Source organism: Salmo salar, chromosome ssa03 (assembly GCF_905237065.1).
Source record: "Salmo salar chromosome ssa03, Ssal_v3.1, whole genome shotgun sequence".
Classification (NCBI taxonomy): Eukaryota; Metazoa; Chordata; class Actinopteri; order Salmoniformes; family Salmonidae; genus Salmo; species Salmo salar.
This window is the reverse complement of record NC_059444.1, coordinates 88,609,355-88,636,723: the sequence shown is the minus strand read 5'-3', so window position 1 is coordinate 88,636,723 and position 27,369 is coordinate 88,609,355. Positions and strand designations below refer to the sequence as shown.

The 27,369-nt window shown below is 41.5% G+C and overlaps 1 protein-coding gene across 1 annotated transcript; it reads left to right on the top strand.

The window, feature by feature from the left end:
- Nucleotides 1–400: 400 nt before the first annotated feature.
- On the top strand, nt 401–27,369 carry mkk6a (mitogen-activated protein kinase kinase 6a). Its single transcript, NM_001123709.1, has 12 exons — nt 401–419; nt 15,602–15,671; nt 16,240–16,288; nt 17,070–17,183; nt 18,399–18,518; nt 19,916–20,032; nt 22,015–22,066; nt 22,326–22,453; nt 24,522–24,599; nt 24,993–25,132; nt 26,876–26,921; nt 27,197–27,369. Exons 1-12 carry the CDS (start codon nt 401–403, stop codon nt 27,272–27,274), a joined length of 1,011 nt encoding a protein of 336 aa, NP_001117181.1. The 3' UTR covers nt 27,275–27,369.

The following is a 27,369-nucleotide window of genomic DNA, read 5'->3' as shown; positions in this document are numbered from 1 at the left end:
ATCGAGTTGGTTTTGCATAGCCCGGTGCCCCGGGCGAACAGGGTTTACTCATTTTAGACCATTCCATTGGTCCTGAAAAAAATCTCCACACGCCCATGGCACCGGGCTATGCAAAACTAATCCGACCACTTCTTCGCTATCTAAAAAGTGTAACGTTTGGTATTGTAACGTTATCGAGTTAAATTCGCCGGCATTCATATGTGCATTCGTTTTATAACTTTTTTTAAAACAAGAAGCCCTGCGACACGGAGACAAACTAACGCAACATGCAAGAAGATTGAAACAGACTTGCATCGTAGTTGCAGGACAAGCCGCAGCTTCTGAGCGGGGTAGATGCAGGGAGGGAGGGAGTAAAAAAGTCTTTGTGCTTCCCCTCCCCCTCATCAAAGCAAAGGGGGAAATGTCTCTTTCTAAAGGAGGTAAGAATTCTAACAATAATGTTAATCGTGCAACAAGACTGAATTTCCGACAAAGATGCATTGCTGGAAGTCAGGGTTATGTATTGCGTCATTGCATTATTGACGTTTTTTAAAATATCAGTTCGTTTCCGGCTTAACGTTAGGGTCTGCCCTTGTACAAAGTTGCTAGCTAACTTCAGCTAGCTACAGTACAAGTTGTACCTGATTGCATTTCTCTGTAACCCGGCTAGAAACCGTAACATTTATGCGGATTCCCCGTGGTTGGTTGTTTCCTGTCAATTCCTGGAAATTTAAACAATTGTTTGAACACGCGATAACGTTAGTTAGGCTACTTGGGGCTGCAAGTTGCAACTGTTGCTTGCTAGTTAGGTTACCTATAGCATTGTCTATTCGACCAAACGAAAAGTGCGTAGCTAGCCACACCGGTATCGATGTAACGTTAGCTATATCGCGGGCGTTATTTTATTGGGAGCACGCATGCCATGCCTCGCGACTTGTCGTTTGATGGGAAAACATGAGTCATGTATTTTTTCCGACAGCGTTACTTGGTCTAATATTACCGCGTGAGTGTCGTCTCACGCATTCTTGCAATAGTTGTACACTTATATTTGTCTCGCATATTTTCTACAAATGCCTGATCTATCATACAGTTGGTCTCCCTCTGACACAAGGTGATGTGTAGCTAACTAGCAACAATCAATGTTGAATAAAAAACACCTGGTGGAAAATAAATCAAGGCCCTCCTACGTCACACATGGGGACATTATGTTGTTGATGATGTGATATTATGCTACACCATCGTTTCCCGAACTCTGTCCTGGGGATCCCAAGGGGTGCACATGTTGGTTTTTGCCCTAACACTATCGTTACACAGCTGATTCAAAATATCAACTGATTATCAAGCATCCATTGTTTGAATCAGCTGTGTAGTGCTAGGGCAAACACCAAAACGTGCACCCCTTAAAGTCCCCAGCACCAATTTGGGAAGTGCTGATCTACACAATCCTACTGGCATTACCAGCAGGATTGTGAGAGGCCTGCTCACTGACTATTATACTATCACAGGCAGCCCCTCTATAGCCTAGCTACCTGAATGCATGTGTTGACTTGTACTTCCAGTGACTTCTGCAACCTGTGGTTGTAAAGCTGCTACACTGTTGTGCTATGCTGACGTTATTGGTGCTCACCTTTTCTTTCAGGAGCAGCAACGGCCTGTTTGCTGATAGTAAAAGTGTAGGATGAGCCCTGGGTTTTCCATTGTGTATGGACTTTTCTTGACCGCTGTAGCCAGTTTCACTTTGTTTAAGGTATTGGGTGGAGTAGGCTTAAGTGCTTTGCTATGCTTGTTTGTTCGTTTCAAGTTGCTGTTGCTTAAGGAGGTTTTACAACAAATAATGCACTCTTCTAAAACGGTGTTTACCCTGCCCACACAAGAAATGTCAGCTGCAATGTGAGATTTTCCAGCACCCCGTTTTTTTGTTTAACATTGACCTTTTAGTAATTTAGCAGACGCTCTTATCCAGACTGACTTACAGACAGTGCTAGGCTTTAGCACAGTGGGTTAACACGGTCTGACTGGCAGGCAGTCCCATCCTGGACACAGATTAAGCCTGGTTCTGGATTAAAAATAAATCTCAATGGTTTATCTCCATTGAAAGTGCATTGTAGTCCAGGACTTTAGAGGTAAACTTATTTTGTATTTTATTCGTATCCCCATTAGTTGTTGCTAAAGCAGCAGCTACTCTTCCTGGGGTCCACAAAAAACATGACATAATCCCAGAACGTCAATAGACAAGAATAGCTCAATGACTGAACTACACATCTTAAATAACAATGGAACCCTAAAAAGATCCTACTGACAGTTACACACGTTACTGAGTTACCCACACATCAGTACATGTACCTACAGTGGGGGAAAAAAGTATTTGATCCCCTGCTGATTTTGTACATTTGCCCCTTAAAAAGAAATTATCAGTCTATAATTTTAATGGTAGGTTTATTTGAACAGTGAGAGACAGAATAACAACAACAAAAATCAAGAAAAACGCATGTCAAAAATGTTATAAAATGATTTGCATTTTAATGAGGGAAATAAGTATTTGACCCCTCTGCAAAACATGACTTAGTACTTGGTGGCAAAACCCTTGTTGGCAATCAGAGGTCAGACGTTTCTTGTAGTTGGCCACCAGGTTTGCACACATCTCAGGAGGGATTTTGTCCCACTCCTCTTTGCAGATCTTCTCCAAGTCATTAAGGTTTTGAGGCTGACTTTTGGCAACTCGAACCTTCAGCTCCCTCCACAGATTTTCTATGGGATTAAGGTCTGGAGACTGGCTAGGCCACTCCAGGACCTTAATGTGCTTCTTCTTGAGCCACTCCTTTGTTGCCTTGGCTGTGTGTTTTGGGTCATTGTCATGCTGGAATACCCATCCACGACCCATTTTCAATGCCCTGGCTGAGGGAAGGAGATTCTCACCCAAGATTTGACAGTACATGGCCCCGTCAAATGATGCGGTGAAGTTGTCCTGTCCCCTTAGCAGAAAAACACCCCCAAAGCATAATGTTTCCACCTCCATGTTTGACGGTGGAGATGGTGTTCTTGGGGTCATAGGCAGCATTCCTCCTCCTCCAAACACGGCGAGTTGAGTTGATGTCAAAGAGCTCCATTTTGGTCTCATCTGACCACAACACTTTAACCAGTTGTCCTCTGTTCATTGGCAAACTTCAGACGGGCATGCTAATGTATTCTTGAGCAGTGGGACCTTGCGGGCGCTGCAGGATTTCAGTCCTTCACGGCGTAGTGTGTTACCAATTGTTTTCTTGGTGACTATGGTCCTAGCTGCCTTGAGATCATTGACAAGATCCTCCCGTGTAGTTCTGGGCTGATTCCTCACCGTTCTCATGATCATTGCAACCCCACGAGGTGAGATCTTGCATGGAGCCCCAGGCCGAGGGATATTGACAGTTCTTTTTTGTTTCTTCCATTTGCGAATAATCGCACCAAATGTTGTCACCTTCTCACCAAGCTGCTTGGCGATGGTTTTGTAGCCCATTCCAGCCTTGTGTATGTCTACAAACTTGTCCCTGACATCCTTGGAGAGCTCTTTGGTCTTGGCCATGGTGGAGAGTTTGGAATCTGATTGATTGCTTCTGTGGACAGGTGTCTTTTTTTACAGGTAACAAACAAGCTGCGGTTAGGAGCACTCCCTTTAAGAGTGTGCTCCTAATCTCAGCTCGTTACCTGTATAAAAGACACCTGGGAGCCAGAAATCTTTCTGATTGAGAGGGGGTCAAATACTTATTTCCCTCATTAAAATGCAAATCAATTTATAACATTTTTGACATGCGTTTTTCTCGATATTTTTGTTATTGTTTCTCTCACTGTTCAAATAAACCTACAATTAAAATTATAGACTGATCCTTTCTTTATCAGTGGGCAAACGTACAAAATCGGCAGGGGATCAAATACTTCCCCCCCCACTGTATGCCCAAGTGTTATTTGGGTCAGACAGGGGAGAGGCATTGTGATGTGCTGTTTTATTCGGGTTCTTTTTAAAGCTAACTTTGCTGTTTGCTTGAGTCATTTGAGATGGAAATGAGTTCCACGCAGCAATAACGGGCCGATTTCGACAACAACTAAGAACGGTGAAGCACAAGGCTAAACTTCTCTGCTGTTTTGGTCCCGTACCTACCACGTTGTAGCAGTGTGATGTGAACCCGTGCACATGCACAGCAACTCAGTAAGAGAGAGAGAGAGCACTGCTGCCTGTCCAGAGTGAAAAAGAACCTGTTACTTGGTAGCTTCCTCGTTGCCGGTGTAAGCGGGTTGATGGTGGCTGTGATGGTGGCTCGTGACCCGGCTATTCATGCCATCATCCAATGGGCTGTCCAAGAATTCTGAGTATTCATCTTCACACAGAAGATATAGCATACCTTGTGCAGGAGTCTTCAAACCAGTGCAGCTGTCTGACTAAAGCCGGGTGGGGTTGTTTTCCTGTAGAAGGTAGTGAATCACTGTAACATGATATGCACACACACCACAGCTACGCCTGTAGCTAGATTAGTCAGCATCAATTATTTCATTTTACCGCCTAGGCCTATAGGCTATTTCTGTGCATGGTTCAGGCCGTTGAGGGAATGCTTCCTTGGAAATCTGCTCTATTGCTCGAGTTGTCATGTCCGATGGCGGCGTCCAAGCTCAAGAATCGATGGCTGACGTGCGCATTCATTCCATCTTGTGAATTGAATGAGAAATAAAGTTGATTTTGGTTACATATCAAATTTGATTTTTATTTTTTATTTTATTTTATTATTATTTTATTTTTTTTGGCCTTGACTATACACAACACTGGTTATTTTACAACGCTTTACAACACGCTCTGTGTAACAGGTAGAATGTCACATTGACCCGATGCTGATGGCAAAGCGACGCGTATAGACAGTGGGCTTACACTCCACTATAACCAAGGGGTTGTAGTCCAGTAAGCTTATTAGGCTGGGTTTAGGGTTCAGGTGGATGTAAAAGGGGTTCAGAAAGCTGGAGGAGAGCTATGCCCAATGACATCATGCTTCCCAAAGGATCTCGTGACAGCTATTCAGAAAGGATGTCTTGTTTGGTTGGGAGTCATCCTCTCTTGCCTGGACACTGCCCTGACCCCCGAACCCTGAGGAAGTTAACACAGTGAGCATCGTCCATATGGGCTACCATTTGTAACATGAGAACTTCTAACTTGGTTTTGTTGACGTCAGACATTCCCACAAAGAAAGTGTTGGATACGGCATAGTCCCATGCCTGAAATGCTTAGAGTTGTAGGATTTTTAATAGCTCCTTCATTGATATGAGGCCTGATGTGGGCCTAGCTGTCAACTAGTCAAATATGTGACCTCAGACGCTGAAGGTATACTGTATGTCAGGGAGTTCAGCTGAAATAGAGTGCCACGTAAGATCCGTTCCTGCCATGTGTTTTAGCTATGCATTGCGAGCTAACGGCAGTATTTAGCCAAACTAAATAGTTTCTTGCCATGCTTAAAACAATGTTGGGCTGTGGATCAGCTTTAATATTGCAGATTGTGGCTTCTAACAATGTAATTGTCGGCATAATTTCCAATCCCCCATATATATATAATAAAAAATAATATATATATATATAAAATAATAATAATAATCATTGAGTTTACTGAATTGCAGTGAGGAAATCACTCAATCGAAATGCATTTGGATTTCACATGACTGGGAATACAGATATGCATCTGTTGGCCACATACCTTTTACATGTTTTTTAAAAATTTTTTTTAATGGACCTCACAATGGGCCTCAGGATCTCACCACGGTATTGTACATTCAAATTGCCATCGATAAAATGCAATTGTGTGTCGTTGTCTGTAGTTTATGCCTGCCCATACCATAACCCCACCGCCATCATGGGGCACTCTTTTCAAACCGTTGACATCAGCAAACCGCTCGCCCACACGATGCCATACACGTGGTCTGCGGTTGTGAGGCCGTTTAGACGTACTAAAATGACGTTGGCGGCGGCTTATGGTGGAGAAATTAACATTCAATTCTCTGGCAACAGCTCTGGTGAACATTCCTGCAGTCAGCATGCCAATTGCACACTCACTCGAAATTTGAGACATCTGTGGCATTGTGTTGCGTGACAACACAGTGCCTTTTATTGCCCCCAGCATAAAGTGCACCTGTGTAATGATCATGCTGTTTAGTCAGCTTGTTGATATGCCACACCTGTCATGGGAAATGGACTATCTTGGTGAAGGAGAAATGCTTGCTAGGGATGTAAACAAATTTGTGCATAAAATTTGAGAATTTTTTTTCCTGGAATATTTCTGGGATCTTTTATTTCAGCTCATAAAACACGGGACCAACGCTTTACATGTTGCCTTTTATATTTTTGTTAAGTCTATCTTAAATATAAAAAATATATTTTCCCCTAACCCTACCACCCCTAATTGGAGTAAACAAATGGACAACAATACCAAGACTTTTACTTCCAGCTTATACATACTATATACATTTTACGGACATGGTATATTTTACATGAGTTACCTTTTTTGTTTTCAGTCCCAGCCTTCAGCTACCCTCAACCCCTCCCATAAATCTCTAATGATCATCCAGTTTGGATTTCTAGCTGCCATATATTTTCCCACTGTGCTGTGATGTTTCACAAAAGTTCTGAACCTTTCTATTCTCATGGTTTCTACAGATTGTAAATGAAATATATATTTTTTTGCTAATTGTATTATTGATTAGGACTTTTCAAACCCCCCAGCCGTGCGATTTTTGTAGAGTTAGCGCCAAGTAAATGTTGACATTTTCAGCCATTCCTGAACCTGCGACCAAAAATAAGCTACATATGGGCAGTACCAAAACAAGTGATCTAATGATTCTGTCTCTAAGCTGCAAAATCTGCAGAGCTGGGATGGTTGTATCCCTCATGTACAGTGCCAGTCAAAAGTTTGGACACCTACTCATTCAAGGGTTTTTCTTTATTTTTTACTATTTTCTACATTGTAGAATAATAGTGAATACATCAAAACTACGAAGTAACACATGGAATCATCAACCCAAAAAAGTGTTAACCTCTATGGGCTAGTTGGGACGCTTGCGTCCCACCTACGTAACAGCCACTGCCAGCCTGTGGCGCGATTTTCAAAACCTTAAAAATCCTATTACTTCAATTTCTCAAACATATGACTATTTTACAGCCATTTAAAGACAAGACTCTCGTTAATCTAACCACACTGTCCGATTTCAAAAAGGCTTTACAACGAAAGCAAAACATTAGATTATGTCAGCAGAGTACCAAGCCAGAAATAATCAGACACCCATTTTTCAAGCCAGCATATAATGTCACCAAAACCCAGAAGACAGCTAAATGCAGCACTCACCTTTGATGATCTTCATCAGATGACAACCCTAGGACATTATGTTATACAATACATGCATGTTTTGTTCAATCAAGTTCATATTTATATCAAAAACCAGCTTTTTACATTAGCATGTGACGTTCAGAACTAGCATACCCCCGCAAACTTCCGGGAATTCGCTAACATTTTACTAAATTACTCACGATAAACGTTCACAAAAAGCATAACAATTATTTTAAGAATTATAGATACAGACCTCCTCTATGCACTCGATATGTCCGATTTTAAAATAGCTTTTTGGTGAAAGCACATTTTGCAATATTCTAAGTACATAGCCCAGGCATCACGGGCTCACTATTTAGACACCCGGCAAGTTTAGCACTCACCATAATCATATTTACTATTATAAAAGTTTGATTACCTTTTGTTGTCTTCGTCAGAATGCACACCCAGGACTGCTACTTCAATAACAAATGTTGGTTTGGTCCAAAATAATCCATCGTTATATCCGAATAGCGGCGTTTTGTTCGTGCGTTCCAGACACTATCCGAAATAGTAAAGAAGTGTCACGCGCATGGCGCAATTCGTGACAATAAAATTCTAAATATTCCATTACCGTACTTCGAAGCATGTCAACCGCTGTTTAAAAATCAATTTTTACGACATTTTTCTCGTAGAAAAGCGATAATATTCCGACAGGGAATCTCCTTTTCGGCAAACAGAGGAAAAAATCCCAAAGGCGGGGGCGGTCGGGGTCACGCGCATAAGCCCAGTGTCCCTTAATCGGCCACTTGAGAAAGGCGATAATGTGTTTCAGCCTGGGGCTGGAATGACGACATTCTGTTTTTTCCCGGGCTCTGAGCGCCTATGGACGACGTGGGAAGTGTCACGTTAGAGCAGAGATCCTTAGTAAATGATAGAGATGGAAAAGAAGTTCAAGAAATGGTCAGACAGGCCACTTCCTGTAAAGGAATCTCTCAGGTTTTGACCTGCCATTTGAGTTCTGTTATACTCACAGACACCATTCAAACAGTTTTAGAAAATGTAGGGTGTTTTCTATCCATATGTAATAAGTATATGCATATTCTAGTTACTGGGTAGGAGTGGTAACCAGATTAAATCGGGTATGTTTTTTATCCAGCCGTCTCAATACTGCCCCCTAGCCCTAACAGGTTAAACAAATCAAAATATATTTGAGATTCTTCAAAGTAGCCATCCTTTGCCTTGATGACAGCTTTGCACACTATTGACATTCTCTCAACCAGCTTCACCTAATTTGCCAGCATTTTACGTAATTATGACATAACATTGAAGGTTGTGCAATGTAACAGGAATATTTAGACTTAGGGAAGCCAACCATTTGATAAAATACGGAACGGTTCTGTATTTCACTGAAAGAAAAAACGTTTTGTTTTCGAGATGATAGTTTCCGGATTTGACCATATTAATGACCTAAGGCTCGTATTTCTGTGTGTTATTATGTTATAATTAAGTCTATGATTTGATAGAGCAGTCTGACTGAGCGATGGTAGGCACCAGCAGGCTCCTAAGCATTCATTCAAACAGCACTTTCGTACGTTTTACCAGCAGCTCTTCGCAATGCTTAAAGCATTGCGCTGTTTATGACTTAAAGCCTATCAACTCCTGAGATTAGGCTGGTGTAACCGATGTGAAATGGCTAGCGAGTTAGTGGGGTGTGCGCTAATAGCGTTTCAAACGTCACTCGCTCTGAGACTTGGAGTAGTTGTTCCCCTTGCTCTGCATGGGTAACGCTACTTCGAGGGTGGCTGTTGTCGATGTGTTCCTGGTTCGAGCCCAGATAGGAGCGAGGAGAGGGACGGAAGCTATACTGTTACACTGGCAATACTAAAGTGCCTATAAGAACATCCAATAGTCAAAGGTATATGAAATACAAATTGTATAGAGAGAAATAGTCCTATAATTCCTATAATAACTACAACCTAAAACTTCTTACCTGGGAATATTGAAGACTCATGTTAAACGGAACCACCAGCTTTCATATGTTCTCATGTTCTGAACAAGGAACTTAAACGTTAGCTTTCTTACATGGCACATATTGCACTTTTACTTTGTTTTTGCATTATTTAAACCAAATTGAACATGTTTCATTTTTATTTTTATTTGAGGCTAAATTGATTTTATTGATGTATTATATTAAGTTAAAATAAGTGTTCATTCAGTATTGTTGCAATTGTCATTATTACAAATACATTTAAAAAAAAATAGTCCGATTTAATCGGTATCGGCTTTTTTTGGTCCTCCAATAATTGGTATCGGCGTTGAAAAATCATAATCGGTCGACCTCTAATGCTGAGCACTTGTTGGCTGCTTTTCTTTCACTTTGCAGTCCAACTCATCCCAAAACATCTCAATTGGGTTGAAGTCAGGTGATTATGGAGGCCAGGTCATCTGATGCAGCACTCCATCACTCTCCTTCTTGGTAAAATAGCCCTTACACAGCCTGGAGGTGTATTGCGTCATTGTCCTGTTGAAAAACAAATGATAGTCCCACTAAGTGCAAACCAGATGGGATTGCGTATCGCTGCAAAATGTTGTGGTAGCCATGCTGGTTAAGTGCGCCTTAAATTCTAAATAAAACACACAATGCTTTGCTGGTGACACTATCACACCTCCTCCATGCTTCACAGTGGGAACCACACATGCGGAGATCATCTCACAAAGACATGGAGGTTGGAACCAAAAATCTCTAATTTGGTTTCCTCTGGTCTAATTTCTATTGCTTGTGTTTCTTGGCCCAAGCAAGTCTCTTCTTATTGGTGTCCTTTAGTAGTGGTTTCTTTGCAGCAATTCGACCATGACGGCCTGATTCACACAGTCTCCTCTGAGCAGTTGATGTTGAGATGTCGGTCACTATTACATTTATTTGGGCTCCAATCTGAGGTGCAGTTAATTCTAATGAACTTATCCTCTGCAGCAGAGGTAACTTTGGGTCTTCTTTTCCTGTGGCCAGTTTCATCATAGCGCTTGACGGGTTTTGTGACTGCACTTGAAGAAACTTTAGAAGTTCTTGAAATTTTCCGGATTGACTGACCTTCATGTCTTAAAGTAATGATGGACTGTCGTTTCTCTTTGCTTATTTAACCTGTTTTTGCCATAGCCCTATTTTGTAAAAGACCAAGTCCATACTATCCTACCTTGTCACAACACCACTGATTGGCTCAAACGCATTAAGAAGGAAAGTAATTACACAAATTAATTTTTAATAAGGCACACCTGTGTATTGAAATGAATTCCAGGTGACTACCTCATGAAGCTGGTTGACAGAATGCCAAGAGTGTGCAAAGGGTGGCTACTTTGAAGTTGGTTGCAAAAATGTTGTCTAATTTGATAAACTCAGTGTTGAACCCGGCGTCGTTTTGTGAATCCTTCCACTTGTCGCCTCCATTTTTGCAGTGATGCTGCAATCAGTTGGTTGTAATTTTGAAGATGGCACACATTTCCATATTTTTGTTAACAATTCCACCAATCCTATTTATATCATTTAGAAAGATTAAACCATTTTGAAAATTATTTAAAAAAAATATATATATAAAAAATATAATTGATTAATATATATATATATATATATATATATATTTATTATTATTATTTTTTTTTTATCAATTAGTATATTTCAGTTTAACAATATTTGTTCAGTCTTTTCTGGTGGATTAAACTGAAATTGCAACCAACTTTTTATGGCTTTAAAAAAAAAGGCGATTATTTTGGAGATTTCATTTCAAATAACCGAAAGGGAAAAAGGCAATTTCTTGCCATGCTACTTCAGTTGGGACAAAGGCTGTTTTTATACTGTTGTTCTAGGTCATTTTAAGAAGGTTTTGAATGCTCTTTTTTTTTAGCTCGACGGGGGGAAATGAACATCTATTTTTACTCTGCTGGGTGCATGTGAGCATAGCACAAGTCAATGAATCTCCCCTCACTGTATTTCACTGGGAAGTCAATGAATCTCTTCTTACTGGGAAGCTGGACATCTGCAGTCGCTCATCTGAGAGCATGAGATGCTACCAGTCCAGTCTGTACGAACTTGCTTTCATCCGGATATGTAGGTTATTTGCTAACATTTAGCCTCCTGTGTATGTACTGCAGCTAATCCACCCACGATTAGGCTGCACTGTATTACCCGGCCAACACAGTATACCCAACCTAAATGCTTCACTTGAAACATTGCAAAACGTTGCACTGCCTTTATGAATGGTGTCTCTGCTCTCTGCAGCCTTATTTCCAGTTGTTCGTGGTACAGAGAGCCAATGGAAGCTTTAAACAGCAAGTGGTGTTTAAGTGTCTGGTTACCTCTGAGACAATGTACACTATATACAAAAGTATGTGGAAACCCCTTCAAATTAGTGGATTTGGCTATTTCAGCCACACCCGTTGCTGACAGATGTATAAAATTGAGCACACAGCCATGCAATCTCCATAGAGATGCTGTAGAATGGCCCTTAATGAAGAGCTGTGACTTTCAACATGGCACCATCATAGGATGCCACCTTTCCAACAAGTCAGTTCATCAGATTTCTGCCCTGCTAGAGCTGCCTCGGTCAACCTCGGTGCTGTTATTGTGAAGTGGAAAATGTCTAGGTGCAACAACGACTCAGTCGTGAAGTGGTAGGCCACACACGCTCACAGAACGGGACCTTGTGCTGAAAATGGGTTGCAACACTCACTACCGTGTTCCAAACTGCCTCTGGAAGCAATGTCAGCACAATAACTGTTAGTCGGGAGCTTCATGAAATGGGTTTCCATGGCCAAGCAGCCACACACAAGCCTAAGATCACCATACGCAATGCCAAGCGTCAGCTGGAGTGGTGTAAATCTCACCGGCATTGGACTCTGGAGCAGTGAAAATGCGTTCTCTGGAGTGTTGAATAACGCTTAACCATCTGGCAGATGGACAAATCTGGGTTTGGCAGATGCCGGGAGAACGCTACCTGCCCGAATGCATAGTGCCAACTGTAAAGTTTGGTGGAGACTAAATTATGGTCTGGGGCTATTTTTTTATGGTTCGGGCTCGGCCCCTTAGTTCCAGTGAAGGATAATCTTAATGCTACAGCATACAATGACATTCTAGATGATTCTGTGCTTCCAACTTTGTGGCAACAGTTTGGGGAAGGCCGTTTCCTGTTTTAGCATGACAATGCTAAAACAGTATATAAAAAATGTAATAAAATGTATGCACTCTACTGTAAGTCGCTCTGGATAAGAGCGTCTGCTAAATGACTAAAATGTAAATAAAAACATTTTAAAAAAGGAAAATGTAATGCCCCTGTGCACAAAGCGAGGTCCATACAGAAATTGTTGAGATCGGTGTGGAAGAACTTGACTGGCTTACACAGAGCCCTGACCTCAACTCCAATGAACGCCTTTGGGATGAATTGGAACACCGACTGCGAGCCAGGCGTAATCACCCATCAGTGCCCAACCTCACTAATGATCTTTTGGCTGAATGGAGGCAAGTCCCTGCAGCAATGTTCCAGCATCTAGTGGAACACCTTTAAAAAAATAAACATTATTTCACCTTTATTTAACCAGGTAGGCTAGTTGAGAACAAGTTCTGATTTACAACTCCGACCTGGCCAAGATAAAGCAAAGCAGTGCAACACAAACAACACAGAGTTACACATGGAATAAACAAGCGTACAGTGAAATAACACAATAGAGAAAAAAAAGGACGTCCTATATACAGTGTGTGCAAATGGCGTGACGAGGTATGGCAATAAATAGGCCATAGTAGCAAAGTAATTACAAGTTAGCAAATTTAACACTGGAGTGATAGATGAGCAGATGGTGATGTGCAAGTAGAAATACGGGTGTGCAAAAGAGCAGAAAAATAAATAAAAACAATATGGGGATGAGGTAGGTAGATTGGGTGGGCTATTTACAGATGGGCTATGTACAGCTGCAGCAATCAGTTAGCTGCTCAGATAGCTGATGTTTAAAGTTAGTGAGGGAAATATAAGTCTCCAGCTTCAGCGATTTATTTATAAAAAAAAATTGCAATTCGTTCCAGTCATTGGCAGAAGAGAACTGGAAGGAAAGGCGGCCAAAGAAGTTGTTGGCTTTGGGGATGACCAGTGACATATACCTGCTGGAGCGCGTGCTACGGGTGGGTGTTATCGTGACCAGTGAGCTGAGATAAGGCAGAGCTTTACCTAGCATCGACTTATAGATGACCTGGAGCCAGTGGGTCTGGCGACGAATATGTAGCGAGGGCCAGCCGACGAGAGCATACAGGTCGCAGTGGTGGGTGGTATAAGGGGCTTTGGTAACAAAGCCTTCCCAGAATTGTGGAGGCTGTTATAGCAGCAAAGGGGGGACCAACTCCATATTAATGCCTATGATTTTGGAATGAGCAGGTGTCCACATACTTTTGATTATGTGGTGTATCTCTGAGTGAAGGTGCTTCCTTTTTCCCCTTCCTTGCCTAATGGCCTGTCTGTGTTAGAGGGAACATCATGTCCAGGTCAATGACAGTTGTTGTACAGGACACACATGTACCAGGATGCATCTCAATAGTCTCAAGTGTCGTCCTTTCCTCGTGTTCTTTCCAACACAGCTCTACCAACAGAGAGCAGAGCCTATAATTGGCTACCTGCCAAGGTGGCTGGTGCAGAAGACATGCAAGGGTCGCTTTAGAGTTCATAAAGCTGCATTTTCAAAACGCAGACCATCAAATCTGCCTTTTTTAAACCGTTTCACCTGCGTTTTTATATTGAAAGTCATATTATTTTGCTTCAGTAGTGATCAGGGGCATAAAAATATAGTTTACCTTCACAGAAAATACATTAGTGCAACACATTTGTCAGAAATAGCTTAATTCATCAGATGACAATAGAAGTGCAACACTATTTGGCAATCAGCCACACAAGTGAATGAGCTTACAATGAACAATATATATGTTGCTTTGTCATTGTGGGGTATTGTGGGGTATTACGGGGTACTGTGTCTAGGTTGATGAGGGGGGGGTATTGAATCCATTTTAGAATAAGGCTGTAACGTAACAAAATGTGGAAAAAGTCAAGGGTTCTGAATATATATATATATATATATATATATATATATATATATATATATATATATATATATATATATATATATATATATATATATATAATAGCAAAAACGATACATGGCCATCATATTTCTAATGTTTATCATAGAAAGAATGTCGCCAGCTACATTTCCCGATGTTTTGCCGGAAGCTAATCGTGCATTTTACCAGAGAACAGTAGGCTACACCGAGAAAAGTAAAACAGAGAATCAGTCCAGAGTGCTGTCTACTGATAGAATGTCTGTTTTGTGAATTCTCATCTGAGTGAAGTGCAGCTGAAGCACAAAATTAGTCTTGGCAAAAAAATCATTTAAACCAGCATTTTACAAAACGCAGCAAGATTTTTCTTTTGCGTTTTCATTTTTTGTCTGCGTGAAAACACAGAATTCTGCATTTAACGGGACCTCTGCAAATGTACCTGCCAATAGCTGTCAGAAATCAACCTGCCTCAGGCCCCGGATGAGAGCAGGTCCTAAATATCTTTCTGCTGTATCACCTCATCCAATGTTGTGCAGATCAGGAGAGGAGAAAAGGGTGTTTAGACTATTGAGGCGCAGTCCTCGTCTGAATCCCACGTTCCTTCAGTTGGGGTTGTTGTTTTACACCAGCATGGCCCCGTTGCCCTAGCCTGGATGAGAAGTCCCCACTTGTTGCTTGTGAACAGTGTTTATGAATGCACTGTAGTGTGCATTTCACACAGGGAGAGGTCTCTGGTCTCCATTGTGTAGGCAGCAGCAGACCTACTGCAGGAGCTAACATGAGTCACTGTTCAGTGGCTATTCTTCTGATTATGGTTGAGACTTTGGTTCGGACAAACCAAAGCGGTTAAACTACTGCTTGTATAACAATAGGGTTAGACAAAACAGAGGGTTAATGAGTGAGGTAATCTGTTTCTGCTTTCTCGCTCTCTGTGTCATTGTTCCGATTTATGAGCGAGTCATTCACCTGTTTCCTATTGTTAAGCAATCTCTGGGTAGATAACAAATGGAGCTGTACAGTCAGTAACACGTTACAGTACAAGTCGGAAGTCCACACCAAAAACAGAACAGCTACCCCACTGAAAATCAAATCCAAGCATTCTCACAACACAAGGTTCAACTTTCTCTGTTCTGGTTTATTTAAAGTGAAGATTGACAGGTCATGGTACAGATGAGTTTTCTGAAAGAACTAGGCTGATCTCTCCTCTCCTCTCCCCATCCTCTCATAGGGAAGAAGAAGAACCCAGGCCTCAAGCTCTCCAAAGAGGTCTTTGATCAGCCCCCACCTGCAGCTGCAGCGTAAGGCTTCTTCTCTGTCATTGGTTGGCCGGATTCCAGGTTGTCTTTTTCGTGGTCACGCTGTGCATCTCAGAAGACTGCTATATCATATTAACGTGGTTCCTGAGATGGTAGGCTAAACACTTCTCCAGATATTGAGATCTCATCATCTGTGCAGCACGACTCCAAAAAAGATACCTTGGAAATTAGCCACTGCTGTGTGTTTTTCACAAACGTGACGATGACCTCTGTGCAGATTGTGTTTGTTTTAATTTCTTAATAATGATGAAGAGGAAAACCGCTGATGCCAGAGAGAAGCTAACAAAAGAAACAGGGAGAGCGTACTGAAGAGGTAGCTGTACAGTAATAGATGATGAGGTTATGGTTTCATATGCTGATGTGATCACCCCAATCTCCTCTTTCACACCCTAAACTCTACCACCCAGGTTTCACATAGCATCTTGTCAAAGTACAGCCATACAGTGTGATGTTCAATGAGAAAGAGCATTAGTTGTTGGTGTTTGATATCGATGTCACATTTTTAAAGGAATGCATGGTATTAATCCCACTACCTTTCCTCTCTCCTCAGCCCCCCTCGAGATCTGGATTCCAAAGCCTGTGTTACCATTGGAGAAAAGGTGGGGAAGGGAAGAACGTTGTGTTCAGGCTGTAGTACTTCACTTTCTATCACCTTTTGCGGTTTTACTTGGGTCATGTTCATTAGACACCAAACGGACTGAAACAGGGAGGGACTGCTTGGGGTGTATTCATTACGCCGATTCTGTTGGAAAACGTTTCTTAAACGGAATGGGGACGGACCTGAATTTGTCCAATAGAAACTCATGTTTTGTAACTTTGGACTAATGTTTACACCCCTGGACTTCTCCTATAAGAAGCACTTACTTTAGTTTTGCGTTGCTAAGCTTTTTGAAAATGTTTTCTGTTGCGTGTCCTAATGAACATGACCTTAGCGTTTTCTCTAATGCATTTACTGGGTGACTTTGATGTGACTGATAGACTTTTCTCATGCTGTGCATCTCAGACAAACGTGACGATCACCTCTGTGCAGATGATGTATTTGTTTTAATTTCTGAATAATCCTGATGAAACAAATCACTGATGCCAGAGAGAAACTAGACAAAAAGACAGGGAGAGTGTTGAAGAGGGTTATACTGTAGTCAACGATAAGTATATGGTTTTGGTGTCAAAATGGTGATGTCATTACCTGACTCAGAAATCGAAAACTATACCACCCAGGTTTACCTGGACTTGTCCAATAAGAAATATTTTATTTTTGTTTTCTGATGGGTCCTAATGAACACGACTCTGGGGTTTTCTCTTTTGCATGTATTGGTTGAACTTGATGTGATTGGCTGATAGACCTCTTTCCCTCTCCACTGTGTTTCTCTCTCTGGCCAGAACTTTGTTGTGAAGGCAGATGACTTGGAGCAGATTGGGGAGCTGGGTAGAGGAGCGTATGGTGTGGTGGACAAGATGAGACATGTGCCCAGTGGGCTTATCATGGCCGTCAAGGTGGGTGGAGTCCTCCAGTTGGCTCCACGTTGCAGATAGAAATGCCATGAATAGAGACAAAACAATTCCTTATTCTACATGTCAGAGGCATGTTTGTTCTACATAGCATATTTGTATCTGAATGTTTCAAAATATTGCGTTCTACTGAAAGACATTTTAGATTTCTGTACAGTGCATTCGGAAAGTATTCAGACCCCTTGATGTAAATAAGGCATTTCAGTTTTGTTTTAATTTTTTTGTCTTAATCAGTTGTTGCTTTGTCATTGTGGGGTATTGTGGGGTGTTACGGGGTACTGTGTCTAGGTTGATGAGGGGGGGGTATTGAATCCATTTTAGAATAAGGCTGTAACGTAACAAAATGTGGAAAAAGTCAAGGGTTCTGAATACTTTCCGACGGCACTTTATCAGAGATGTTTATTAGATATTTGATATTAGATACGTTTTCAAAAGTCAAAACAGACATTTTCTATTTATATATCTGAGATGTTTATTAGATAAGTGTGTGTGTCACATTTAAAGACAAGCCACACAGCTCTATCTCAACATCAACACTCCTGACCAACACAGACCTATGCTGTTTTGACAACTAGTATGGTCATTTTGGGCTCTCAAGTGGAACAGCGGTCTAAGGCACTGCATCTCAGTGCTAGAGGTGTCACTACAGACCCTGGTTCGATTCCAGGCTGTATCACAACCGGCCGTGATTGGGAGTCCCATAGGGCTGCGCACAATTGGACCAGCGTTGTCCAGGTTAGGGTTTGGCTGGGGTAGGCCGTCATTGTAAATAAGAATTTGTTCTTATCTGTTAACTTACTTGCCTAGGTAAATAAAGGTTAAAAATGTTTTACTGTCAAGCCAAATGTGACAATGAATGACCTCTGTGCAGATGATGTATTTGTTTTAATTTCTGAATAATCCTGATGAAAGAAACCACTGATGCCAGAGAGAAACTAAACAGGTAGTTTAACAGTAATGGATGAGGTTATGGTGTCATATGCAGATGTCATACCAAATTTAAAGTTTATTTTCACTGGGAAGTCAAGCAAGTGAGCCCTTAACTATATTTAATTTACATACAAATACAAAATAGATACATTATGGAAGAGCTAATTAGTATTCCTGTGAGTCTTCCATTCAAATTGCCATGGTCTGAGCCAAAGGGCTTTGTTCCTTCTAGTGATTGTATTTCTGTGACTGCCCCCCCCCCCCTCCCAGAGGATCCGGGCCACAGTGAACACCCTGGAGCAGAAGAGACTGCTGATGGACCTGGACATCTCCATGAGGACCGTGGACTGCTTCTTCACGGTCACCTTCTACGGCGCTCTCTTCAGAGAGGTCAGCTCTCAGCACCACATCTGTAGCACAAACTGGGTTTACACAGGCAGCCCAAATATTGTATTTTGCCCATTTATTGGCAAAAGTTCTGATTTGTTCAAAATACCAATTATTGGCCAAAAATCTGAATTGGGTTACTTGTGTAAACAGCCATAGACGGCACACCGTCACATTCGCTCTTAGTTTGCCAAATTAAGATGGAGTTATCTGGACTTTATTTTAATTGGTTAAAAAAAACTGTCCTTGTCTCGTTCCCTTCATCAACTGGTTGGAAAAGACTTAACAGGTTGTTACGTTCCCCAGCAAGAAAACCAAAAATTGTCACTCAAACCGAAAGGGGAACCAAGAGTCACTGAGAACAACCAAAAGGAAACGGGTAGGGTTTCAGGAGGGGTTCTGAAGGACACTCATGGGGGTGTCCACTGAAAGTTGACTAGCACCAACAACTGGGACCTAAAAGACACCCACCATGAGACACACTATATTTGCCCAAGAAGAGGCAAACAAAATCACCAAACTTAAAGACAGGAAGCAAACCAAAAAAGGTGGAACAAAACTAAATCAGGGAAGACCAGATAAAGGATTGTTATTCTAGAATGATGGGGGAACCAGCACAGGTGTAACACATGCTGACTAACGAGATGGGGGGGAACCAGCACAGGTGTAACACATGCTGACTAACGAGATGGGGGGGAACCAGCACAGGTGTAACACATGCTGACTAACGAGATGGGGGGGAACCAGCACAGGTGTAACACATGCTGACTAACGAGATGGGGGGAACCATCACAGGTGTAACACATGCTGACTAACGAGATGGGGGGGGGACCAGCACAGGTGTAATACATGTCGACTAACGAGATGGGGGGAACCATCACAGGTGTAACACATGCTGACTAACGAGATGGGGGGGGACCAGCACAGGTGTAACACATGCTGACTAACGAGATGGGGGGGGGGAACCAGCACAGGTGTAACACATGCTGACTAACGAGATGACACCAGTCAGTGCGCCCTACGTGCTAAAGTACTATACGTGCTAAAAGTCCAACCTCAAAACATAAATGGAAAAAACAAACCTGTGAAAACAACATTATGGTGGAAGCTCGTGGCTAGGCTGGCTTCCACTTGGCCACATCTTTCTGCCCTCAAATACATTTTCGATTCAGTTGAGTTTTCAAATTACGATTAAAAGTAGTCTCCTCTGTATTAGTCATGGAAGGACTTACTTGCTTTTTTTTGTGTGTGTCACACTGACCTCTGTGCAGATGTATTTTGTTTTAATTTCTGAATAATCCTGATGAAAGAAACCACTGATGCCAGAGAGAGAAAAACAAACAGGCTGAGTATTTAAAGAGGTAGTTCTATAGTAATAGGTGTTGTCTCTGCGTTGCCAGGGTGACGTGTGGATCTGCATGGAGCTGATGGACACGTCTCTGGATAAGTTCTACAAGCAGGTGATAGATAAAGGCATGACCATCCCTGAAGACATCCTGGGGAAGATCACTGTAGCGGTGAGTGGACACCTGGGTCGTGTTCATCAGGGCACACAATGAAGATCATTTAAAAAAACGATTTGCAATGGAAAACAAATGAGTTTCTTATTGGTCCAGGTAGGCCCTCCCTGTTTCAGTTTTTATTCTGTTTGGTGCCTAATGAGCACAACCTGCAGGGTTACTGAATAATGCTTATAGCTACAGTATAACGTCACACTGACCTCTGTGCAGATGATGTATTTGTTTTAATTTCTGAATAATCCTGATGGAAAAAAAACGCTGATGCCAGAGAAACTAAACAGAACAAAACAACATGGATAATACTGAAGTACACTGTCCTATTGATATGATTTATATTGTCATCTGTAAAAAGTGTCCACACCAGCTTGTTGTGATGCTGTATAAGGAACAGTCACACAGCTACTCCTGTTCCCTCAGGTTATCTGGAATGATGTCATTAACTCCAATTTGTAAGTCGCTCTGGATAAGAGCATCTGCTAAATGACGTAAATGTAAATGTTCTATGGGCTAGGTGGGACGTGCTGCGGGACACAGCCAGTGAAATATCAGGGCGGCAAATTCAAAAACAACAAAATGTCATAATTCAACTTTCTCAAACATACAACTATTTTACACCATTTTAAAAATACACTTCTCCTTGATGTAACCACATTGTCCGATTTCAAAAATGCTTTACAGCGAAAGCAAAACATTAGATTATGTTAGGAGAGTACATAGACAAAAATAATCACACAGCCATTTTCCAAGCAAGGACATGTGCCAATAAAACCCAAAATACAGCTAAATGAAGCACTAACCTTTGACGATCTTCATCAGATGACACTCCTAGGACATTATGTTACACAGTACATGTATGTTTTGTTCAATGAAGTTCATATTTATATCCAAAAACAGCATTTTACATTGGCGCGTGATGTTCAGGAAATGTATTCCCACCAAAACCCTCTGGTGAATGTGCACATCAATTTACAAAAATACTCATCATAAACGTTGACAAAATATATAACAATAATTTAAAGAATTATAGATGGACTACCCCTGGATGCAACCGCTGTGTCAGATTTTAAAATAGCTTTACGGAGAAAGCACATTTTTCAATATTCTGAGTATATAGCTCAGCCATCACGGTGAGCTATTCAGACACCCGCCAAGTTCGAGGGAACCTAAACTCAGAATTAGTATTACAAATATGCTCTTACCTTTGCTGATCTTCGTCAGAATGCACTCCCAGGACTGCTACTTCCACAAGAAATGTTGTTTTTGTTCCAAATAATCCATATTTATGTCCAAATACCTCCGTTTTGTTCGTGCGTACAGAGCACTATCCAAAGGCATAACGCGCGAGCTTGGTACCAGAGACAAAGTCAAAATGTTCCATTACCGTACTTAGAAGCATGTCAAACGCTGTTTAAAATCAATCTTTATGGTATTTTTAACGTAGAATTGCGATTAATATTCCAACCGGACAATAGCATATTCATTCAAGAAGAAAAAGAAGGAACGGCGTGCTCGCGTGACTGCGCATATCCAATCCCTTTGTTGCCAGGCAGACCACTCAGTAACTGAGCTCCTATACTCTGCCCAGTGACAGGAAAATGCTCAAACCACTTTCTGAAGGCTGTTCACAGCCAATGGAAGCCTTAGGAAGTGCAACGTCACCCCACAGACACTGTAGCTTCGATAGAGAATCAAAAGAAGAACTACAATTCTCAGACTTTCCACTTCCTGTACAGAATCTTCTCAGGTTTTTGCCTGCCATATGAGTTCTGTTATACTCACAGACACCATTCAAACAGTTTTAGAAACTTCAGAGTGTTTTCTATCCAAATCTACTAATAATATGCATATTCTAGTTTCTGGGCCATAGTAGTAACCTGTTTTAAATTGGGTACGTTGTTCATCCGGCCGTGAAAATACTGCCCCCTGGCCCAGTCAGGTTCAAATGCAGTGTGTGTAACTGCTTCTGTCTCTCTCTCCAGATCGTCAAGGCTTTGGAGCATCTGCATAACAAACTTTCAGTGATACACCGAGGTAAATGAAGGATACGATTTTGTTAGCCTGCTGAGCTAAAGCCAAGGCAAACGGCTTGGGGGAGCTGGGAGCTAACAAGTCTTCATGTCTTGGGCACGGTTACTCATCACTCGGTCACCTCCTTTACTCACGTTGATCTGAAATGGTCCTTTATTTTATTAGTATTTTTTTGCCCTCCGCCACAGTTGTTGGGACTAAACTATTCGTTATTATGAAAAATATTCTTAATAAAAAAAAAAAACATCTAACCTTTGTGCAGATGTGAAACCGTCCAACGTGCTGATCAACACACAGGGCCAGGTGAAGATGTGTGACTTTGGCATCAGCGGCCACCTGGTGGACTCTGTGGCCAAGACCATGGACGCCGGCTGCAAGCCCTACATGGCGGTGAGTAGGAATGGGGAGAGAGAGAGGTGGGTGAGCTCTGAGACCTTCTTGGCCATGTTCAGTAGGCACCAGGGTTTCTGTTAGCCAGTAATAGACGGCTTTTGGTAAAAAAAAAAAATTGAAAAGACAAAAAAATTTAGCTGCCGAGGGACAATTGTCCAGGAGAAGAAAAAATCCTATTGCAAAATAATGCTTTTTAGCCTATTCGTTGATGGAAATACTAGTCGACATAAATGCGTTTGACCGGTCATGCTTACAGTGCATCTTTATTTAAAAATGGATTCAATTCATTTATTTTTCTAATGACAAATCGAAAACAAGTTTTTAGAAATGTTTGCAAATGTATTACAAATAGAAATACCTTATTTACATAAGCTTTCAGACCCTTTGCTATGAGACTCGAAATTGAGCTCAGGTGCATCCTGTTTCCATTGATCATCCTTGAGAGGTTTCTACAACTTGATTGGAGTCCACTTGTGGTAAATTGTGTTTCCCATTTATATATGCAACGGTATGTGTAGGCTTCAGTGCGTCACACACCACTTTGAAATGAGCTGGAGGCAGTATGCATTTTGAAAACATACTTGCATGTAATTGTTTGAAACCTGAATGTTTTACTTCATAATATGAGACATGTCTTACCTACCTTCAAAGTAAAATCCGTCCATAGAAACGTGGTGGCAATTATTTTATAGACTTCCATATGCCATTGAAACCAGTAGCATATTCAACTTTCTTTCATTGTCCAGTAGCCAAAGGCACAATCCTAGTCATGTTAGCAACCCATGCTAGTTGCATCTTTAGTTGCATCCCTCTTTCTAAATTGTGTGTGCGGTGTGATTTGACAACGCTGTTTTCGTGCTAATTGCATTATGGAATGAACATCCGCGTATAGCCTACTGCCTTGTGCTCATTTCTGCGCTTATAATGTGAAGAAATAATAGTTTATCGACATTTTAAGTTAATGTTCTGCTCTGTTGCATCAGCCTCGTAATTTTTTTAAATGTAGCCTAGGCCTACTGGTTGTATGAATTTGGGATCCTTCGTCCCACAACTGTCCCAGAATCTGTTTGGAAAAGGCCATTTCTTTCTCGCACAGAACAATAAGCCTACCAATAGAATAGGTCAACTTCTCTGTTATGGGGGTACTAGATTGACATAGGCTAGTGATGTTGCTGTTTGTTACTGGTCTTGTTGGCTGAGGAGAAGGACACGTGACAGCCATTCTAACATCTTCAAAGTGCTCATCAGAATTAGGTTATAAGGATGCACACCGTTGCATCCTGGAATGGCATGTTCTGTTAAAATGAATAACCATCATGTAAAAGTGACTTCAATGGGTGGACTCCCTAATCAGATTACCCACCCGATGTCTACATTTCGTGAATGCGCACATTTCTCAAATGTCTGTTTAAATTAAAATGCTGCCGGTCAAATGTCCTGCGCCACATTTTCCTAAAGGAAACCCTGTTTTAGAGAAGTTTGACACGTAAGAAATAAAATGTCCATATCGAACAAGTTAATGTGGTACCTCCTACGTTTCCATTTCGTGCCGACTGAACACGACCCTGGTTGCAGCGTAAGGCTTCTTCAGTCGTTGGTTGGCCAGATTCCAGGTTCTTTTTCGTGGTCAAGCTGTGCCTCTCAGAAGAATTCTACATCATATTGATGTGGTTCCTGAGATGCTAAACGTGACGATCACCTCTGTGCAGATGATGTATTTGTTTTAATTTCTGAATAATCCTGATGAAAGAAACCACTGATGCCAGAGAGAAACTAAACAGAACAACAGGGAGTGTGTGTGTTGAACAGAGATGGGGAGAGGTGGCTCTGACACCGTCTGGGCCACGTTCAGTAGGCATCGCATGGAAAACGTCTAACACAACAAAAATACTTAACACCACCCTGGTCTAGTTGTGGTTGGGAGCGCACTGCCTGAAGGAAATAGGATTGGTGCTTGTTGTGTTGATGTCGTTGTTATATGTTACAGTGGTATTCTTATCCTATGTGATGGCGTTGGTGTCATTATGTAATGGTGTTGATAGTGTTTTCATTCCCTCGGTTTCAGCCGGAACGGATAAACCCCGACCTCAACCAGAAAGGCTACAGCGTCAAGTCAGACATCTGGAGTCTAGGAATCACAATGGTGAGTCAGACATGATTGGGACCAAATCCTGGATTGAGATCATGTAAACTGTGCATTAATGTCAAATTACATCCATTCATCTCAAATCGGTATTCTACCAGTAACAACCACACCAATTCTTTCAACAGCAGGGTCATGTTCATTAGGCACCAAACAGAAGAAAATGGGACTGAAACGGAGAGGGGCTACCTGAATTTATGTGATTGTTTTCTGTTGCAACGTTAGTTTGTAATGGTGTGTCCTAATGAATACAACATTGGTCTGAGTGATGATTCTACTGTATTGTCCCATGTTTCTTTATGACGGTAAATACCAGTCTCCATAGTTGAAAGATGAGCTTCTGCCTGCCTCTCTCTGTGGGTTAACAAGCCTCTGTCTGGTCCTCTGCCCCAGATTGAGCTGGCCATTCTGAAGTTCCCCTATGACTCGTGGGGTACACCCTTCCAGCAACTGAAGCAGGTAGTGGATGAGCCCTCTCCACAGCTGCCCTCGGACCGCTTCTCCCCTGAGTTTGTGGACTTCAGCTCCCAGTGGTGAGCCCATCTCTCTCTCCCTGTCTGCATTCCAAAAGGCACCATCTTCTCTGTTTAGTACGGATGGGTATGAGAACTCAACGTCAAACCTTTCTTTTTAACCAGAGGTCACCCTTTTCCCCCCAAATACTGTAAAAGTATATGGTGGAATGGTTCCACACTGAAAATATACAGAAACATTAGTTTGAGAAAGACAAGCGTGTTTTCATAAGAATTATTAAGCCTAAACCGACTAAACCAAACTGATGTTGTCGCTGTATTCATCACTGTGAGCATTGTTCAACGTTAATCCATTTAGAACATTCCAAAGAACAGGCAGAATAAACTAAATGGAACATCTGTAGGCCTATATCGAAAAGATTTTGGTTTGTAACCCTGAAGAAATGTCAACATTCCAAACTGAGCCTCGTTTCAAATGATCACTGGTTGAGAATAACTGTTCCAGATGCACATCACTTCGCACTGGCAACTTTTTTTCATTTGGAAAAATATTCTGTTGTGTTTTCTTGTTGTATTAGATCATGTTTTTGCTCTAAAATAGGTGTCTTGACTGTGAGTGCTCAGGAAATGAACAAAACAAGGCTATGCCATTGCAAAGCCATAGACTTCTACATGCAAGCGCCCCTGCTGAGGTTACTGCCTTTTAGACAATTGTTTCACCATATAATATAACCAGTTGATATTATGGTTTAAAAAAAGGAATCTTAAATGGCAATTGTTTTATTGACTATATATATAGTCAATAAATATATATATATATATATATATATATATATATATATATATAATAGTGCCTAATTATCATAACCATTACAGATTTTATATATATTTCTATCTGTAATGGTTATGATAATTAGGCACTGTTGGCATAGATATACGCACACAATTGTCCATGTGTTCTAAAAGTAAAAAAATATTTATATATTCTCCATTCTGAGTACGATTAAAAGTCCTGTGAGTACTCGAACAGTAAAATAAATAAATGTAAAATGCCCATCCCTACTATTTAGTGCACTACCTTTGACCAGGACCTGTAGGGTTTAGAGCCCTGGTCAAAAGTAGTGCACTGTATAGGGTGTTATTTACTGCCTGTCTGGCCTTGCTGATGAGGCAGTTGAACCAAACACCACCAGGTGGCACTGCCCTGCTGTCCCCTCCCTGTGGGTCCAGGCCTGGGCACTGCCCTGCTGTCCCCTCCCTGTGGGTCCCCTTCAGCCTGCGCATCTCTGACTGCTACAACATATGTGGTTGGTGAGACTGATTGTGGGACTTCCTGGTTAAATAAAAGCATTTAAACCTTCTCCAGACATTATCAGATCTGTTTATCTGCCCAGTGTGAATGCAACCTGGGGAAAAAAGACGACCTGGAAATGAATCCACCTACATTTTTTAGGATGACCCAGTTGTCCTGACCTAGTCCCACCTTGGCCCACTCTATAAATGTCGTGCTGAAGCTTTCATGTAGGCTTATCTGGTGTAAATGTGTTTTGGTGTACTTAGGGTTGCACAATTACGGCAACCTTCCCAGGTTGGAGGATTCTGCATTTCCTGCTTATTCCTTCCTGATTCTTGGAATCTCCTAACTGGGATATCTGGCATAACTTTTCCAAAAATCCCAGGTTATCAGAATTTTGTCCTCAAACAGGCTTTGATGTGTTGGGGGCTCTTACTAAAGGTATATTGTAAGAACTGTCCAGTATTGAGGCATGTTTCTCAGTTCTTTGTTTTGTTTTCTCTCTGCAGCTTAAGAAAGAAACCCAACGAGAGACCTGCCTACACAGAATTAATGGTTGGTTTTAGATCCTCATAAGCATTTGTTTAAATCAGTGAATACGTGTAATGTTTTTTTCTCTCTTCATTCACATCGTCTTTGTAAAGGCTCTCTTCCTGTCTCCGTTTCCTTTTTGTTATGTGTCCACAAGAGGACAGGCTTACCCAAGTGTTTAGTCAAACCATGATGATGATGTATTTAAATCTTGTGTGTAAATGTGTACTTTCTGTTGGACTACTGTTTATTTTAGGAATTGTTGACTCGTGGTGTTTTCTCATGTATTATTTTTACAGCAACACCCCTTTTTCACCCTGCATGACTCCAAAGAGACGGACGTAGCCAGCTTTGTCAAGATCATCCTGGCAGACTGACACGCCCCTCCACCCACCAGGGTAGGAGCTGGCGGGACTTCTCCACCCACCAATCCAAGGCCTTTCAGAAAGCTCACTGGAATTGATCTGCCACA

Coding starts and splice junctions, on each gene's coding strand:
- mkk6a (NM_001123709.1), top strand. Junction 17,184..18,398: donor GGCTTATCATGGCCGTCAAG/GTGGGTGGAGTC, acceptor CCCCCCTCCCAG/AGGATCCGGGCCACAGTGAA. Junction 25,133..26,875: donor GTGGACTTCAGCTCCCAGTG/GTGAGCCCATCT, acceptor TTCTCTCTGCAG/CTTAAGAAAGAAACCCAACG.